Source organism: Hyperolius riggenbachi, chromosome 3, assembly GCF_040937935.1.
Source record: "Hyperolius riggenbachi isolate aHypRig1 chromosome 3, aHypRig1.pri, whole genome shotgun sequence".
Taxonomy (NCBI): Eukaryota; Metazoa; Chordata; class Amphibia; order Anura; family Hyperoliidae; genus Hyperolius; species Hyperolius riggenbachi.
The window spans coordinates 314,935,074-314,955,541 of NC_090648.1; the positions used below are offsets into that span (position 1 = coordinate 314,935,074).

General features: G+C 43.6%; 1 protein-coding gene across 1 annotated transcript in view; it reads right to left on the bottom strand.

Annotated features, from left to right (window-relative positions):
* The window catches only part of CAND1 (cullin associated and neddylation dissociated 1), a 56,221-nt gene extending 35,838 nt beyond the window's left edge, over positions 1–20,383 (bottom strand). The window contains exon 1 of the mRNA XM_068276724.1: positions 19,983–20,383. Within this exon, the coding sequence (XP_068132825.1) occupies positions 19,983–20,050 (68 nt within the window). The 5' untranslated portion in view covers positions 20,051–20,383. The remainder of the gene's footprint in view (positions 1–19,982) is intronic.
* Between the last annotated feature and the right edge of the window lie 85 nt (positions 20,384–20,468).

The window sequence follows — 20,468 nt, forward strand, 5'->3', positions numbered from 1 at the left end:
TAAATGATTTTGTTCAGAAATCAGATACATTTCCAGTCATTACAGAAAAGCACACATTTGCTCCTGAGTGAAAAAGACCTCTAGAGTGGCTCAGTGCGTCTACTACATAAATACACTGCCACTTATGGCATAGTATGAACTTAAAAAACGGACTGTTCAACTGCTGCTGATACAGATAATCTCATTACAGTAAACTGATATAGTATAACTTTGGGTATAGTAAACTAAATGTCCAGGTCCTGGCCAAGGAAATTATAAGCACCAACCAGTGAGATCCATGCTTCCTGTGGAAGCTGCTGCCTGATCAGTGAGGGAATTGCCTGTAATCTGTGACTTGCTTCTACATGGCTGCAAAGCTACAGTATCATACAGGCTGCACAGACATGTGGTCAGAGGAGCACACTATCAGTACTGTACCTGCATTAACTGGGGAGACCTAAGCTTCCTGTGCAAGCTATTGCATGATTATTGCATGTAAACCCTTGCATATTAATCTCTGTGCATTTTGATCTAGCTTAGAAGTTGCCTGTGCTCACTTGCTGAACTGAAAAGAAATATGTCTCCCAATCATTGGCTTCATAAGATACAGTACGCAGGTACAGTTTATGTGCTTGAGTATGACAATTTTTATACTATTCCTTGGTAAGAGTACTTGTAGAAGGTACAGACCGAAACAAAGAACATCTATCAGGCCCTAGACAATGTAACTGTGGGTACATGTAAGAGTGATGTGCAGGTACTATGCAGGGGAGGGAGGGGATTTTTTCTCTATTACACATTCTTTATGCACAATCTGAACATGGATCAGGCCCTAGGCCAGGGTTTCCCATTAGGTAGATCGCGATCACCGGTAGATCACAAAGGACTTCATGGTAGATCCCAACCCCACTACAGTTTCCATTCTGTATATACATATGTGCTCCTAAAATTGTATATAGGTAGATCATTTTGACTTGCTAATTTAGTAGCTCACAAGCTGAAAAAGTGTGGGCACCTCTGCCCTAGGCAATGTAACTGTGGGTACATGTAAGAGTGATGTGCAGATACTCTGCAGGAGAATGAGGCGATTCTTCCTCTATTACACATTCTTCATGTACAGTCTGAACCAGGTTTATGGGTGATAGACAACACCTCTGTGTTCAATGTGCACAACATTCTCAGATTCCCTGCAGCTCTGTGTGGAGTGCTTATGTAGAGTAGAGTATAGTACTACTGTATAACAAAGTATACCTGAGACAGAGGAAATTAAAGTTTTATACATACTTGGGGCTTCCTCCAGCCCCCTTCAGGCTAATCAGTCCCTCGCTGTCTTCCTCTGCCACCTGGATCTTCTGCTATGAGTCCAGGTACTTGAGCCAGTCGGGCGTAGTGCTCATGCACATACTCCGCTGCTGGGAGCGTACTACACCTGCGCAGCACTATTGCACAGGTGCAGAATGCTCCTGGCTGTGGGAGCGGCACGCGGCCGGACTGCGCTGACTGGCTGAAATACTGGGACTCATAGCGGAAGATCCAGGTGGTGGAGGAAAACAGTGAGGGACTGATTAGCCTAAAGGGGACTGGAGAAAGCCCCAGGTATGTATAAAAAAAAAAAACTCTTTTCTTTTCATCCGTCTCAGTTACCCTTTAATTTGTAGTCATCAAACCAAATTTCAACAACATATCAAATTATTTGATTTCACGAGCAAAGGAAGTGCATACATTTGCATAAACCAGAATCAGCGCAGAATTATTTACATCTCAATGACCATCTCTATTAGTGACACAGCTACACATCAGGCTTTATTCTTACAGCATAGATGTTTAGTATAATAATATATAATATATATATATATATATATATATATATATATATATATATATATATATATATATATATACGCGCGCGTGTGCGTGTACACATCATATATACAGTCACAATCAGATATGTATATCTGACTTCAAAGGACACCCGAGGCGAAAATAAACTAATGAATAAACAATTGTATCCTCCTCCTAAAAATGACTTTTTTAGAAAATAAATTCTTGAAGTAATCATACCCCCAGGGAGGTTAAAAAATTAAATGGTGTGTGACCAGCTTTAGGGCTCTTTTCCACTATGAAATGCGATCGCGATTGCAATCGCGTTTCAATTTCCACCATGCGATTGTGCTATTTTAGTCAGTATAGTAGAGCTCAATCGCATCCAAAACGCGGCAGGACAATTGCGCTTGGACCAAAATCTCATCGCAATTAGATCGCACAAAAGGAAATTGCTGCTGACGTTTTCATTAGTTTAATGTACAAATCGCAAATCACAGGGTAGTGGGAAAAGGGCCAAGCGCTCACAAAATTGGATCCGGCCTTAGAGTTGTCTTTCAGTAAGATAAATGCCTAAGGCCCTGCTTACACTTAATCAGTTGGTACGCGTTTTTTTTCCTTCTCCATAGCAGCGCATTATGAACGTAACATTTTTAAAATGGAGGACAGAGAATTGCATTGACCACAGTGGAAAAAACAGGATGCAGTAGAGGAGAAAGACATTGAGGAGTATACTATGCGGGAGATAATTATGACGTGTGTAATTTTATTTTGACTTATTTTTCTGCTCAGGTTTGCTTGAAAGCAATTGATTGACTGCGATTTTGTCAATTGGAAAAACTGTTCTCATCAGTTGTGATAGCTAGGAAGTACATATTGGTTTGTGGATGATGAAATAAATAATTGAGACATGTTATTTCTGATCACTCAAACGATTCTTCGCTAAAAATTGGGACTGTTAGTTGTCACCTTTAGGCAAGTATCAAACCTGAAGTGAATTTCTCACTTCAGGTTTACTTTGAAGAAAACCTGTATTGAAAAAAAAAAGGGCCCCTGGGGTGGTACTTACCTCAGAAGGGGAAAGCCTCTGTATATGATTGAGGTTTCCCCCATCCTCCTCCGTCCCACAGTGGTCTTGCTGGGCCGCTCCAAATGGGGGCCATGTAAATATTTACCTTCCCGGCTCCAGCGCAGGCACAGTAGCGGCTCTTGGCTCGGGATCAGGCGGGAATAGCCGATCCCAGTCGGGTCTGCTCCACTGTGCAGGCACAAGTCGCCTGTGCAGTAAAGCGGACCCCGACTGGGTTTGGCTATTTCCGCCTGATCCCGAGCCAAGGTCTAATGTCCCCCTGATGCTACTTCCGGGTCAGTGTGCACTGCACAGGCACTATCCAGTGACATGGGGCTGTGTATGTACTTGTGATGTAGTGCGCATGCACAGAGCCCTCCCAGCTTCGGACGCGCAATCAAGGACGCCATCGCTAGGCAGCGCCTGCGCAGTCTGCACCGACCCTCCCGATCAAGAAGTAGCTTCAGGTGAACATTAGGCATTAATGGAGGGGGAAGGAGGAGAGCGGGGGGAGTGGTGGGCATGAGAAGAGCTTCTTACAAATGCTTGCTCCCCCCGATTTTGAATGGGCTAAGCCACTAAGGTATCCTTTAATAGACCAGTTAAAACTTATCTTCCACAAATGCATATTTCAATGGATCTCAACTAGTCAGGAAAACATCACCAACTGAGGTTTCCAAGAACAAACAAAAATGATAAATCTAGGAAATTCAACAGATATACAGGATCTTCTCAAAAAATTAACATATTGTGATAAAGTTCATTATTTTCTGTAATGTACTGATAAACATTAGACTTTCATATATTTTAGATTCAAATACACACAACTAAAGTAGTTCAAGCCTTTTACTGTTTTAATATTGATGATTTTGGCATACAGCTCATGAAAACTCAAAATTACTATCTCAAAAAATTTGCATATTTCATCCGACCAATAAAAGAAAAGTGTTTTTAAAACAAAAAAAGTCGGACTTCCGGTTCCGGCGCCTGTGATGGTGGACGCAGATTAGCAGAGCTCCGACAAGCCGGGCCGTCCGCGGTCATAATATCATATCAGATCGCTCGGATCCCCTATATCCGAGTTGCACACAGACCCCGCAGCACAGGGACAATCTTATGGACCGTTACGTTACCCGCCAGACTAACTCTCGGGGAGACACGCAGGAACAGCAGCTACAAGGCAAGATGGCCGCCAGCGCGAGGAAGAGAGGAAATCGATCTGAGGCTGTCCACTCGCAGCAAGACTGGGAAGAATACTCTGATGCTCCATCCGAGGAGGGTAAGCGCCCTACACCTCCCATTAACTATAAAACTATGGCCAAAGAAATGATGAAGCTGCTAGCCCCAGACCTGCAAGCCACCGTGGAAGCCGCGGTCTCCAGGTCCCTAGCAAGCGTGACTAAAGAACTCAGGGCCCAAAGCGCTAGAATAGGAGAAGCTGAACAACGAATTAGGCAGTGCGAACAGGACTGTGACTTTAATATATCTAAGATGGACTCTCTTATAAAAGACAACGCAGTCTTCCATGCCCGTATAGAAGATCTGGAGAACAGGTCAAGGCGCAACAATCTAAGGATTGTAGGCCTCCCTGAATCATGCTCCCATAGCGACATCCCTGAGTTCTGTGAAAAGACCCTGCCGCAGCTGCTCAATTTATCGGGAGCCTTTAGAGTGGAACGTGCTCATAGGGTAGGGCCCCCGAAAAAGAATCCAGCCAAAGCAACTTCCCAGATGGTCATGACCAGATACCTGGACTACAATGCCAATATCAGGATACTCCGGGCCTTTAAAGGGACTCCGAGCAGTGCAGAAACTATGGAAAGATGCACATCATTTTAAAGCTCTCTTTCTCCTCTTTCCAATGATATATAAACCACCACCCTACGTCTTTTAGTTTTCGCTATTTTCACGATTGAAATTGCCGCGGCCGCGATTTCGATCGCGAAAATAGAGAAAACTAAAAGGCGTAGGGCAACGATGTAGGTGTCGTCAGAAAGAGGAGAAAGAGAGCTTTAAAATGATATCCATCAAGCCATAGTTATATTGTATTACACAGGACGACACTTTCCCCAGTGTCAGCAGCTCCATTCTGCTGAATGCAGCTGCTGACTTTGACAAAAAGTCGTCCTGTGTAATACAATATAACTATGGCTTGATGGATATCATTTTAAAGCTCTCTTTCTCCTCTTTCTGACGACACCTACATCGTTGCCCTACGCCTTTTAGTTTTCTCTATTGCCGCGGCAATTTCAATCGCGAAAATAGCGAAAACTAAAAGGCGTAGGGTGGCGATTTATATATCATTGGAAAGAGGAGAAAGAGAGCTTTAAAATGATATGCATCTTTCCATAGTTTCTGCACTGCTCGGAGTCCCTTTAAGGCATTGGCTGAACCTCTCCAATACCAAGAAGCTACCATCAAGCTCTTTAACGATTACTCTTTTGAAGTAATGGAAAAACGTCAGGCATTCAACAAAGCCTGCTCCTTCCTCGCGCTGAAGAAAGATTAACTCCATCACATGTAGCAGGTCCCATCTTAGTGGGAACTGAGGTTCCTGCTTATAATAAAACACAGTGGCGTATATTGCCATTAAACCGTTAGGGATTGACTTCTCTTCTTGCCTGTGAATGACACCAGAGAGCTTCCTAGCATCCGAAGCCTATACGGACTGTCCGCGGAAGAATGTCAGACTATAGTAACATCAGAGTTATTAAAGAGGCAGGCGGACCCTCATTCCGGTGGATCATTAGAGGAATGATTTGGAGAAGTAGATCGTCTGGAAGAGGACGAAAATCTAGTGGTAAGGTACCTATCCGCTTCCCGGGGATGTTTGAAGATTTTAAAAGTATCTTCGTCCTCAAAGATCTTGAGGGTGGCGGGGTAAAGTAGAGAAAATTTGATTATCACCCACCTACCAGTATTTTTCTCTCCTGCAAGTTCTTGTTAGTTTTATTTCTGTTTTTATCTTTCTGTTCATGGGTATTTTGGGGTGTTGCTCTCTCTATCTTGATCCACATTGCAATTTTTTTACAGCTTCAGATAATTATCTTATATCTTATGATGCATACATCATCCGCATTTTGCTCATCTGTGCCTAAGATCCGTATAAAATGAAAATTGTATCCTGGAACGTCAAGGGATTACGTTCCCCCATAAAAAGATCTCAAATACTCCGGCATCTAAAATCCCTAGACGCCGACATTGCTTTATTACAGGAGACCCATTTGGGTCCGTCTGAAATACAATATTTAAAAAAAAAAAAAAAAAAAAAATGGGTATCCCACTGTTTTGGGTCACCTGCAATTAACAAAAAAGCCAGAGTGATAATCTTAATTAGCAAACATCTTAAAGGCACCGTTGAGCAAACCTATGCAGATATTTTAGGGCGATGTGTAGCAGTTAAAATTACACTCCCAGGAGATATTCTTACTATTTACAATGTGTATGGGCCGCATGAAGGGAAAAAAAGTTTTTTCCAGTGTTTAGGTACTCAGCTACTATTAGAACCACATCATTTAATAGTGGGAGGGGACTTCAACGAGGTCATGCACCCTCTCGAGGATAGAAAAACTGAGGGACGTGGGCCCTCCTCTCACAGAGCTCAAGATACCTGCCTCTCTCAATTTAGCAATCTCTTAACGCTACAGGACACCTGGAGATACCTCTCACCGAGTGAAAGGGAATTCTCGTTTTATTCCCATCCCCATAGGTCCTTTTCGAGGATAGACTATCTGTTCACCTCTCCAGATCTTATCCCTAGGCTTACCAAAGCCACCATACATGACGCAGTAATCTCAGACCATTCTCCTATTTCAGTAGCCTTAACCTCCTCAGCGGTATGGACGACTCTACACGTCCATCACCGCCGGAGGTCGCCGCTCAGGCCCTGCTGGGCCGATTTGAGCGAAATAAAAAGCAGCACACGCAGCCGGCACTTTGCCAGCCGCGTGTGCTGCCTGATCGCCGCGAGCAGCGGCGAAAGAGGGTCCCCCCAGCCGCCCGAGCCCTGCGCAGCCGGAACAAAAGTTCCGGCCAGCGCTAAGGGCTGGATCGGAGGCGGCTGACGTCAGGACGTCGGCTGACGTCCATGACGTCACTCCGCTCGTCGCTATGGCGACGATGTAAGCAAAACAAGGAAGGCTGCTCATTGCGGCCTTCCTTGTTTATTCTGGGCGCCGGAGGCGATCGGAAGAACGCCTCCGGAGCGCCCTCTAGTGGGCTTTCATGAAACAGTTTTTTTTTAATTAAAAAAAAACCCTCCCGCAGCCGCCCTGGCGATCTTAATAGACCGCCAGGGAGGTTAAATGAGCTCACCCCAGAGGCTCCAATTATATATGGAGATTCCCGTCACACCTTTATAGTGATGAAGAGTTTCACCCTCTATTACAGAACTGGTGGCTTGAATTCAGTGATAACAAAACCCATAAAAATGACCCTCATTTATTCTGGGACACTGCTAAAGCCGTCCTTAGAGGACGCATCATAGCATATGTCAGCTCCAAAAAAAAAAAAAGTGGCGAAACGAATACTCTGCCCAGGTTAAAAAAGTAAGACAGGCCCTGTTAGAATACCAGAACTCACACTCACCATCCTCTAGGGAGCAGTGGCTTAAGGCTAAAGTAATAGCAGATAAATGGTTCAAACAAAGGGAGCTCCTCACTCAACCCTACAAAAAGTTACAATTCTTCAAACATGGCAATAAATCGGGCAGACTGTTGGCTAGATTGGCCAAGGGGGGATACGATCCTTCCCTCATCCCAGGCCCAGTGTTCTCCCCAGAAATATTTTCCAGCCGGGTGGCATGGAAAAGTAGCCGGGTGGTGAAGTAAGGTCACACTGTTTGCTACTGGGTGAGGAAGTAAACTAATACTAAGGGCAGAGGGAGAGTTACGCTGGGTCGGGAGAGGTTGGCACCAATCTGGGTGGAGAGGGGGACATCTCTTTTGGGAAAGAGTAACATTGTGAACGCTCCCACAATGCTGCAGGCAGCACATTAGCGATTTTAAACTAATAACAACTGCAGTATTATTGCTACCATAAGGTAATATTGTCATAGCACTTTGCTGATCACTGGCCATCAGCAAAGCGCTGGAAAACCCCCTGAAAAGCATTCCAGTGTGAATGGGGCCTTGGTGCCATAGCCCTATCATCACATGCATGACTGACAATGACCAGATAACATTCACTGTGCATGCTATGTACATGACTCCTGCTGCTGGACATACACTAGGAGCCAGAGAAGAGTGCTAAATAATCACACAGGCAGCACCAGGGGTGCCAACAATGCTAATTTTAAGCAAAGTTCTCTGTGAGCATATAAGTTAGATTGTCTTTATAATGCTTAGTACACACAATGCAATTTTCTGTCAGAATGACAGTCGAATCGATTATTTCTGACAGGTCTGATCTGATTCTCGATCATTTTTCTGATTCATTATGTATAGACGTGATTAGAAAAGCGATTGGGAATCAGATAAGACGTGTTGGAAATAACAGATTGGACCGTCAATCAGAGAAAATTGCATTGTGAACTAAGCGTAACAGTTGAGACCAGGCAGGCTAAACTGAACATTTAGCCATCCATGTGCAGATTCTGAAAGCTGGAGAATCAGGGGTTAAACTAGAGAAAAACATTTGGTGTTAGATTACAAAGGTGTGTGTAGTGAGATAGGAGGCTGAGTGAATGGCTTCTTCTGCAGCTGGCTGTAAACTGCTCCTTATAACTCTCATGACACATCCCGGGTAGTGTAAATTCTCAATGCTTGAACAATTTGGAGTAAATAAACATTTTGATTTTTTAATGAGCGGCCCACAGACACATTAAAGCTTATCTGATGAATGGAAGGGAGGGGGAGAGGAAGGGGCTTTGTGCTTCTGCACTGACAAGGAGAGGAGGAGGAGAGCGTCTGCCATTCCAGTGGCCCGGGAAATAACTTACTCACCATAAGGAATAGAGCCATGCAAGTCAGTCTCTGCTCCCTCGGTGTACGCCCCGCCCTCCAGCTCCTTCAAAGCTCCCGCGGTCACACTCCTCTGCTCTGTCTGTGCTGTTACGAGCTTTCCCCGCCCCTCTTCCACGCTGCTGATAGGAAGAAGCTGAGAAGGAGGGGGAGATCATGTCTCTGACTGACAGCGTGGGCTGTCTGCTCTGCGTTGACATAGCCGCTGCCGCTGAACTGAATAGAAAAGTGAAGATCAAAGACCTTCAGACAGCCATGGAAGGAGGCTATAAATAACGTCCGGGCGGTAAAAGCATTTACCCGGGCGGCCCGCCCACTTAAATGGCTCTAGGGAGAACACTGCAGGCCTTCAGAATGACCTAGGGGAAATCAAGAATCACCCAAAAGATATTAATGATATTTTCCTCTCCTACTACAGGAACCTCTACACTAACTCTCACACCTTTAGTGAAGCCGATAGCACTAGATGGCTAGATTCTGCCCCTCTTAAAAAGCTTAATGAGGAAGACCTTAACGCCCTCAATGCTCCAATTACTACCCCCGAAATAATTCAAACTATCAAAAGTCTGGCCAATAACGAAGCACCAGGCCCGGATGGCCTATCCTCAGAGTTCTTTAAAATACTACAACTTGAAATCTCCCCTACCTTTTCTGAAGTTTATAACAGGATTTTGCGTGGTGAACAGTTTCTGCCCTCTGGAAATGATACCTATATTAAAGTAATTCACAAAAAGACAAAGGATCCCACTTTAGCCGAATCCTATAGACCCATCTCGCTAATCAATCAAGATCTTAAGGTCTTAACCAAATTAATGGCCAATTGTCTGGCCATAGTTATGCCCAAGCTCATTCATCCTAACCAGGTTGGCTTTGTGAGAGGCAGGTCCGCGGTCACTAATATTAGAAAGTTACTATTAATTCTAGAGCAGGTAAAAGCGTACCCTTTAACCAACAAACAGAGTGCTCTCCTCTTACTTGACGCACATAAGGCCTTTGATGAAGTTCATTGGCAATGGTTGGATATGGTCTTAATAAGAATGGGCTTCACTAGTAGTTTCCTCAATCTCTTCAGATTAATGTACCGAGCCCCTAAAGCTCGTGTTTATACACCAGGTTTCCGGTCTGCATCTTTCCCCCTTCAGAAGGGGACGAGACAGGGGTGCCCCGTCTCCTCTACTTTTCAACCTAGCCCTTGAACCTCTCGCTAGACTATTAGACAGAGTAATTGGTGGAGTCAGGGTGGGGGGGGGGGGGGGGGGGGGTCAAGACTACTCAGGCTCTATTTGCAGATGATGTTCTGCTATTTCTAGATGATCCTCTAGCTCAAGTACCTAAGATTTTACAACTAATAGCAGAAATAGGCAGAGAATCTGGCTTTAAAGTCAATAAAACAAAAAGCGAGCTTATGTTTCTTTCTAGCAAATGTAATATCCCAACAGATACAGATCTTAGAGTTAAGATCACTAAAGGACCAATTACATACCTGGGAGTGCAGGTGAGTAGGGATCCCCAATCACTTTACAATCTTAATATAACTCCACTCATCCAAAAACTAGTCAACCAGCTACGCAGCTGGGAAAATCTTCCTCTCAGCCTCTCTGGAAGAGCAGCCTTATTCAAGATGATTACTTTCGGCAGGCTCCTATACCCCCTGCAAGTACTCCCCTTTCTTCTGAAACACTCCGACATACAAACTTTAAATAGAGCCACCTCACTTTTCCTCTGGAAAAACAAACGATCAAGGATAAAACTAAGCAGACTTCAAATTCCTAAGAGCCTGGGTGGTCTTGCCCTCCCCAATATTAGACTCTATAATTTAGCCTGTATGTTGCGTCACATTCGCGACTGGGTGTCCCAAACCTCTGGTTTCTCCAACTATAAGCTCGAGGCAGCTCTAGTAGAACCCTGGACCCCAGTGGGTCTGTTACACTCCAAATGGTCTACTCTCCCTGTTCGTCTCAAATACAATGTCATAGTAAAAGATACTATAGCCACATGGAAAGAATGCAGGAAGCTATTTCATTTACCATGGAAGATCACTAAGTATATGCCACTTTGGGGCGCCCCTGACTTCTCTCCAGGTATGCAACATAGCACTTTCCTGGGTTGGGAGGCCAGGGGCGTCACCAAACTTAGTCAGCTCTTTAATTTCAAAGGTAGACGTTGGTGGAGTCTATCAGAGCTACACACTTTGTTTAGCATACCTAAAACTGACTTTTAGCCTACTACCAAATAAGGTCCTATGTTAAATCACATTCAATTAACACCTCCTGTCTGATGGAGATTACTCCATTCGACAGATTCCTTAAACCAGGAACCGAGAGACTATCCCTTTCAACGTTACATAATGGCTTACTAGCCATCAATGCAGGAAAACTAGCACAAGACAACTTTAAACGATGGAATAAATACTTTGAGATTCCCTCATTAGAAAAACTCATAATAGAAGGCATATCAACATATAGGAAAAGCATTATTAGTGAAAGTTGGAGAGACTCATCTTCTCCTCCTCCTCTTCCATGCAAAGTATGCTTTCAATATTAAATACTCTACCCCCCCTCAGGGATATTCTCCAGTATGCCCTAAGTGCGAACACCCTAGTGCCGACATGGTACATTGCATTTGGCAATGCCCTGCTATTTCACACTTCTGGGATCAAGTCTCTCGCTTCCTTAAAGAGAATCTGTATTGTTAAAATCACACAAAAGTAAACATACCAGTGCGTTAGGGGACATCTCCTAATACCCACTGTCACAATTTCGCCGCTCCCCGCCGCATTAAAAGTGGTTAAAAACAGTTTTAAAAAGTTTGTTTATAAACAAACAAAATGGCCACCAAAACAGGAAGTAGGTTGATGTACAGTATGTCCACACATAGAAAATACATCCATACACAAGCAGGCTGTATACAGCCTTTCTTTTGAATCTCAAGAGATCATTTGTGTGTTTCTTTCCCACTGCATCTCTCATGCACTGAAGTTTCAGGCTGCTCTTTTCTTCCTTCAAACAGCTTTGCCCTTGTCTGTAATTCCTCACTATGTGAAAGCCCAGCCAGCTCAGAGGACGATTTATCCAGCTTGTAAAAGATAAGAGAGAAGAGAGAAGCTTCTCTAATCTAAATAACACACAGGCAGTGTGCATAGAGAGGCCTGGAAGGGGGAGTTCATAGCAGAACCACAACACTGAAGAACTTGGCAGCCTTCCAGACACAGGCTGACAAGTCTGACAAGAGAGAGATAAGTTGATTTATTACAGAGACAGTGATAGTATAAAGTGCTGCAGTAAGCCAGAACACATTAGAATAGCTTTTGGAACTCGTAGGATGATAAAAAACAGGATGCAATTTTTGTTACGGAGTCTCTTTAAAGAGACACTGAAGCGAAAAAAAAATGATATTATGATTTGTATGTGTAGTACAACTAAGAAAAAAAACATTAAGATCAGATACATCAGTGTAATTGTTTCCAGTACAGGAAGAGTTGAGAAACTCCAGTTGTTATCTCTATGCAAAAAAGCTATTAAGCTCTCCAACTGAGGGCTGTTATCTTACTTTTATTATCTCAACTGTAATTGAACTGTTTACTTTTCCTCTGATAGAGGAGAGTTCATTACTTTACAGACTGCTCTGAAAGACTCATTTTGAATGCTGAGTGTTGTGTAATCTGCACATATTATAGGATAATGCAATGTTAGAAAAAACACTATATACCTGAAAATAAAAATATGAGAATATTTTCTTTGCTGCTAATCTTCTAGTAATTATTCATAGTACACAACCAATTCATTATATCATATATTTTTTTTTCGCTTCAGTGTCTCTTTAAAAGGCTTAAATGCAAACACACTGAGAAAGACCCCATACTCTACTTGTTCCACAACAGGACTCCCTCACCAACAACTCCAAGTAAAGCCCCCTCTGACCCTGATATACTACATGTAACACTTGCAGCTGCTAAGAAAGCCATCTTAAATAGGTGGATATATCCCACCAGTCCGACTTTCCAAGATGTAAAAGATGTAATGTTAGATCTATACTCCATGGATAGATATGACACACTTCTTCATAAAGAAAAAAGAGCCAAACGCTTTTTTAGTAAATGGAAATCTTTTATTTTAATTATGTTTAATCAGGAAGAAATCGCTCATTTGGTTGAACCATTCAAGTACTCTTCTTGGTACTGTAACGAAGATCTTCTTGGAACCCTGGGACCCTTAAAACTTCATGCCTAACCTATCTATTAGCTTACTGATATTTTTCTGACCTCTACCTATCTAAAGCCAAGTTATGATGAACCCAGTGGAGAGAGCACCCCCAGTGGGAGGGAGAGGGAGGAGGGCGGGACTGTTGGGGTTTATAATGTTGATAGTGTTTAAGTACTGGAGTACCACTCCAAATTGTCTTCAACCGGATTTGGACATACTATCCTGCAGGCCTGCAATTTGCACGGCCTCCCAAGATGAAAAGACTTGTATTCTCAGGAGGGAAATACCCCCTGTTTCATATGCCTATGATGTGTTGTTAAAAATATTCCTAACATCTTGGTGATATTTGACTAGTCTGTAACTTGTTGAAAACCAAATAAAAATTGTTTTAAAACAAAAAAACAAAAAAAGTCAACCGTCAAATAATTATGTTCAGTTATGCACTCAATACTTGGTCGGGAATCCTTTTGCAGAAATGACTGCTTCAATGCGGTGTGGAATGGAGGCAATCAGCATGTGGCACTGCTCAGGTGTTATGGAGGCCCAGGTGTCACGATTCCGCGAACGCCATTGCGGCAAGCGCATGTAAAGGTGCTCAAACTATGATCTGGAGAGCCCCTTTAAATGCATTAGCCCGCTTTTAGAAAATGAGTGTTATTCCAGCTCACCAGCCCTGCAATGGGGAATGTGAGTGCTTGTTTACACTTCCTGAAGATCCCTAATAAAACCCAAAAAAAACAGGCATTCACATAGCTCACAGATCTACTACAAGGAACTGCTGATAAGAAGCAGGATACAGGAACGCATCGTAAAATCATTAGGTGACATTCCTGCCTGTCCGGAGAATACCCAGAGACATGTCCCTGGCTTAATGAGCTTTTGATATCTCACTTCATATTAGTCCATAATTCGATGGATATTGTGTAACCGTTTGGGCCCAGCGGTCCACAACTCACAGTGCGCCAGGCGACCAGCGCAGCCCACCTTCTGAGACGTTAATCGATCTCCTAGTCATCTCACAGCCTGAGGTATTGATTACATAGGCAAGGAAGGTGGCACTCCAAGCGAGATTGGTTCAGAGCATGCTGACGGAATGTAAAATGTTGGGTTTTATATGATATGTCAGATATCCGCTGAGTTATGGCATACTTGGAGAAACTGCCAATTCTGTCCCTCAGACAATAGGGGCGGACTTCAGCAGCCTGAGGTCAGATTGTTAAGGGTGGAAACCTCTCTTGTTACCAGCCACACCCTCTGGCAGAGAAAGAGTTAAAACCGACTGACACTCAGCCTGGAGGGAGAGACCCCAGCCATCCTGTACCATCACGGATTTGGGCTGGATGATAAAAGGATTAATACCTATTCCACAGAACTATCCAGAATTGGGCTACATATCTCTGTGGGACTTACCGCAAAGGACACGGTAACTTGACAAACTGCTCAGACTGTAATCAGCTATTATTTTCATATTGAACCCTTATTATTTCTGTATCCATTTGTTTTTATTGCTATATTTTGTTCTGCATTATTTCTTTAAATAAACGATTTAAAAATCGTTTGTCTAAGTGCTGTTCTGAAACAAATCTCCGCCAAAAGAATTCACATCTTCAGAGAGACATGTTACCATAACTGTTTTGATATTAAATATTGTTAGTTTTGCTATCTCTAGAAAGGTTGTCTAATTAACCCTTTTTCCTACAGGATTTAGCTAGAGTTAGAATTAGCGCATTCGCACGCTTTTATTGTGGATTAGTGGCAGCGACCTGGCCTCTATATGAGAGCACAGATTGTATCGATTGTATATACAATCGAAATTGGACTGTGTGTGGACTCACCAACCAATCCCAAAAGGTTACTTTTCCTGCAGTTCTGACTGTCTTCAGGATTCCCTCAGGGTCTGAGGCTTTATGGTAAACTGCAGCAAAGGGAACAGGAATTGGTGGGTGACTGCGCATACGTCCCACCAGGATGCTTCAATAGCGGCTTTAAGCTCATCCAGAGTGTTGGGTCTTGCGTCTCAACTTTCTCTTCACAATATCCCACACATTCTCTATGGGGTTCAGGTCAGGAGAGTTGGCAGGCCAATTGAGCACAGTAATACCATGGTCAGTAAACCATTTACCAGTGGTTTTGGCACTGTGAGCAGATGCCAGGTCGTGCTGAAAAATGAAATCTTCATCTCCATAAAGCTTTTCAGCAGATGGAAGCATGAACCCACTTTTGAACCAGAAACAGCTGCAGAACCGCCTGACCTGGGCTACAGAGAAGCAGCACTGGACTGTTGCTCAGTGGTCCAAAGTACTTTTTCCCGGATGAAAGCAACTTTTACATGTCATTCGGAAATCAAGGTGCCAGAGTCTGGAGGAAGACTGGGGAGAGGGAAATGCCAAAATGCCTGAAGTCCAGTGTCAAGTACCCACAGTCAGTGATGTTCTTGGGTGCCATGTCAGCTGCTGGTGTTGGTCCACTGTGTTTTATCAAGGGCAGGGTCAATGCAGCTAGCTATCAGGAGATTTTGGAGCACTTCATGCTTCCATCTGCTGAAAAGCTTTATGGAGATGAAGATTTCATTTTTCAGCACGACCTGGCAGCTGCTCACAGTGCCAAAACCACTGGTAACTGGTTTACTGACCATGTTATTACTGTGCTCAATTGGCCTGCCAACTCTCCTGACCTGAACCCCATAGAGAATCTGTGGGATATTGTGAAGAGAAAGTTGAGAGACACAAGACCCAACATTCTGGATGAGCTTAACCACTTAAGCTCTCAGTCGTTTTCACTTTATGCATCCGAGCAATGTTCACCTCCCATTCATTAGCCTATAACTTTATCACTACTTATCACAATTAACTGATCTATATCTCTTTTTTTCCGCCACCAATTAGGCTTTCTTTAGCGGGTACATTTTGCTAAGAACCACTTTACTGTAAATGCATTTTAACAGGAAGAATAAGAAAAAAAAACAGAAAAAATTCATTATTTCTCAGTTTTCGGCCATTATAGTTTTAAAATAATACATGCCTCCATAATTAAAACCCACGTATTGTATTTACCCATTTGTCTCGGGTATTTCACCGTTTAAATTATGTTCCTATCACAATGTATGGTGACAATATTTTATTTGGAAATAAAGGTGCATTTTTACCGTTTTGCATCCATCACTATTTACAAGCTTATAAAAAAAAAATATATATATATAAATATTTCATCTTTACATAGATATTTAAAAAGTTTAGACCCTTAGGTAAATTTGTGTTTTTTATTTTTTTTATTGTAATTTTTGTTTTGTTTTTTTTTATTAAACATTTTATGTGGGCATTTTTGGGAGGGTGGAATGTAAATAGGGTTTGATTTAGGGAAATGTATGTGTGTGTTAATGTTTTTTTACTTTTAGATGTAGTTTTACTTTTTGGCCACAAGATGGCAACCTTGAGTTTGTTTACATTGCGTCACTCTAAGCGTACAATGTACGCTTAGAGGGACATGGGAATTAGAAAAAGCGAAGCTTCCGAGAGAAGCTGTCGCTTTTTCTGCGGAGCAGAGGAATCAGTGATCGGGCACCATAGCCCGATTCACTGATTCCTGGACTACCGAATCCGCGGCCGGGAGCGCGCGTGCACGCGCGCGATCAGCCGCAGGAGCACGCCTGTCCTCGACGTATAAATACGTCAAGGAGGACAAAGTGGTTAAAGCCGCTATCGAAGCACCTTGGGCCTCCATAACACCTGAGCAGTGCCACAGGCTGATTGCCTCCATGCCACGCCACATTGAAGCAGTCATTTCTGTAAAAGGATTCCCGACCAAGTATTGAGTGCATAACTGAACATAATTATTTGACGGTTGACATTTTTTTGTTTTTAAAACACTTTTCTTTTATTTGTTGGATGAAATATGCTATTTTTTTGAGATAGGAAATTTGGGTTTTCATGAGCTGTATGCCAAAATCATCAATATTAAAACAATAAAAGGCTTGAACTACTTCAGTTGTGTGTATTTGAATCTAAAATATATGAAAGTCTAATGTTTATCAGTACATTACAGAAAATAATTAACTTTATCACAATATGCTAATTTTTTGAGAAGATCCTGTAGTTGTAGCTGCCTACAATATAATGCCAGAATTGTTTGGATGAATACCTTATGCTGGGAATACACGGGTCGATCCGGCGGCCGATTAGCCGCCAGATCGAACCCCGCCGCATCCACGCGGATCGATTACCGCTCGTCCCCGCCGGCGCTCCTTATCAGCTGCTCGATTCCCTGCCATTGTCCGCCGGCGGGGGTCGAGCAGCATGATCGGACCAGCTGAATATCATCAGCTGCTCGATACACGGTACAGAAACGTACCGTGTATCCCCAGCTTTAGGACTATTAGTGTTAAAACTACAGTAGAACCTCCGATATAACACTCTCACAATAGTGAGCTCAGTCCTCAGATACCGCCCGTTTATTTGTATGAATATACGTTTGACAAATCCTGATATCGTAAACTTCTGATATAATAAACAACTTGGTCTGGTCCCTTGAAGTCAACTATAAGGAGATTTTACTATATTAAATGAAATACATCTCAGTTACTAAGGTATCTCCAGACATTACCAGAGCTAGTATGGTTAGGTGACCCACCAGAAAACCTCATAGCGAACTGTTCTCCAATCACAGCACCCTCTATAACTTGAAGCGTTTTAATAGGCCAAATAGTGTGGGCGTACTTTCTCCCACAAGTTGTCTGAAACCTAACATTTCTAGAGGGTGCTGTCATTGGAGGAGAACTGTTGAAACAGCAACCAAACATTACCGGAACTTCCTTATGAGGTTTCCCAGTGGGTCACCTAAAGCAGTTTCCCAACCCTATTCTCAAGATCCACTAACCATACATGGTTTGCAGAAAACCAAACACATGTACAAGTAAGGTAATCAGTGTTTCAGCAGAGCTGATTAACTGCCTCTGTGGATTTCCACAAAACATGCACTGTTAGTGGAGTACATTTGAAATCGGCGCCGGTAGACTTGGGCGCAGGATACAGCGGTATATGGCTGATCCTGCTTCTGCACAAGTCCGGGCCGTTTTAATTACTATTCCCCCTCCAGGCCGACATGGATAGTGGGGGAATGAAATAATTCGGCTTCCAGCGATTGCTGGAGGCCGAATTATTGTGTTTTTTAAGCAACCTCAGCTCAGTCTTCTGACGGAGCCGACATTACTCACTGAGCGCTGCAATAGGAGCGATTCCTATTGTAGTCTATGGAAGCGCCGGGTGCGCCCAAATCTAGCAGCGCTGAAAAGCACTGCTCCGTGTTGGTGGGCCTTGAAGACAGGGTTGGGGAACACTGACCAAACATATTATATAAGAGAGAACAGAGGCGCCAAAAGGATAAAAGGAGTTTTAAAGGAGCTTAAAAGCCAAACCTTGGTAATTAGAGGAGGCAGTGGTGGACTTACCCCCTCCAAGCAGACACAACACGACTGTACATTCAGTCTATTTATTAACGAACTCCAGATAAAACAAAGCAATGCGTTTCATGGGTCAGTGCCCGCTTCCTCAGGCAATAGAAAAAGGAGTTACAGCATCTAGCAAAACAAACGACACTCAGCTCCTTTAAAACCCCTTTTATCCTTTTGGCGCCTCTGTTCTCTCTTACAGTTACAGCATCTAGCAAAACAAACGACACTCAGCTCCTTTAAAACCCCTTTTATCCTTTTGGTGCCTCTGTTCTCTCTTATATAATATTGTATCCACCCTTGGTAGAGGGTTGCGACCCTTTCTACTATCTACAGAGAGCGACTTCTTATTCCTGAGTGGGGTCAGGATAATCTCCCCACCTGCCTTTACAGTGGTTGCCTATTGGTGACCCATGTTTGTGAGTATAACAACTATTACTCTTCGTCATTACCCCCTTTGTCAATACATACTACACTATTGGGGCTCTTGGTGTTCCTCTGTTTATCTCACTGACCAAACATATGGTATAGAAGTAATAGAGAAATCAAAAGTTTGCTTTCTTAAAACAAAGTATTTGCGATAATTCAGGTTGGCGTGAGCTCTGAGAGGTCTCCCAGTGCATTACTGCTGAAATATGCAAATTATCCACTGTTGTCCCTGGAAGCTAGCCACACCTCCAGATCTGCTGGAATGCAATGATGTGTCAACTTGTTAATAATCCAACAACACTGTTTCAGATTGATCAATCCTCATCAGTGCATGGCATGAATTAATGTGGCTCTATGGGGTAGGACTTAGCAAGCTCATGGTGAACCAGAACTTCTAGGTACTCTGTACCTCCAGAAGTAATATAGCAAACCTAGACTTTTTTTAATACAATATCTGCCATACCTGTCACCTGGGTCACAGCAGAGTGGCAGAAAATATTGTAAATTAGCAGCTGTGTGGTTGTGGTTGCAATTGCATGCAGCATGAACTGATTTTGTTTTGAATAAAGTCTAACAAAAAAAAATAAAAAATCCTGATTTAGGCAGCTGCATAAAACTATAATCACAGAATGTCTCATTTTACTAACATTTCAGCAACTCTCACTACTATGTCTGGGACCCAGGAAAAAGCTGCAGTCTTTTAAAGGTACTATAGATGATGTTATTACTATATATACTTATATATATATATGCACACACAAACAGTCCATGTTGATTGAACCCCACTGTTCATACTGCAGTATCATGCCCAATGAGTTGAGCTGCAAACAGCCATTTATCTACAAAGCAGGTCAGGCCTGCAGCATTCAGACAGGGAGGAAGGAGCTCAGCACGATGACAGCAGTCTGATAAGAAGGCCTGTCCATGCTGCAGAACATACATGATCAGGCCCGCACACGTCCACCAGCTGCGGCCTATTCTCTGAGCCAATGACAGCTAGGCCTCAGCTCAGCGTACAGCTCATGAATAGACCGGCTGGGCCCAGCCCAGTACTACAGGCAGGATAGCATGCAGCTCACCTGAAGTCTTTATCGCTGGAAGTCATTTTCTCCAGCAAATTGGAGATGTGGTACGAAGCACTCGCCATGTTGCCGTATGAGGTGATGATGCGGCCAGAGAGGTCTCCCTGCAGGGCAACCGTGCCTGCTCAGCCTATCTCCTGGCCCGCTGCAGCCACGCGCCTGAGAAGAGAGGCGGGGGCGCGCCTGTGTCCAGAACCCGCCTTCCCTCTCTGTACGTGAGCGTCCCCGCCTAGCTCCTTCGGCGCTGAGTGTCTCGGGGTGTGCTGACCCGTTCCCGACGGGATGACACAAGTGAGGCCTCCGGAGAAGCGGGGAGCGGGACGTAGTGCTCAGGCCGCCTCACATTCAGCCCCGTAGTTGAGGCGGGGCTCTTGCTGCAAAGGCAGACGCAAGATGGCAGAATCCTGCACGCTGAGCTAGTTTCGGCTAGCGCGTTTGCGTTTCTCATTGCTCATTGGCTCCTTCACTTGTCAGTCATGCTGA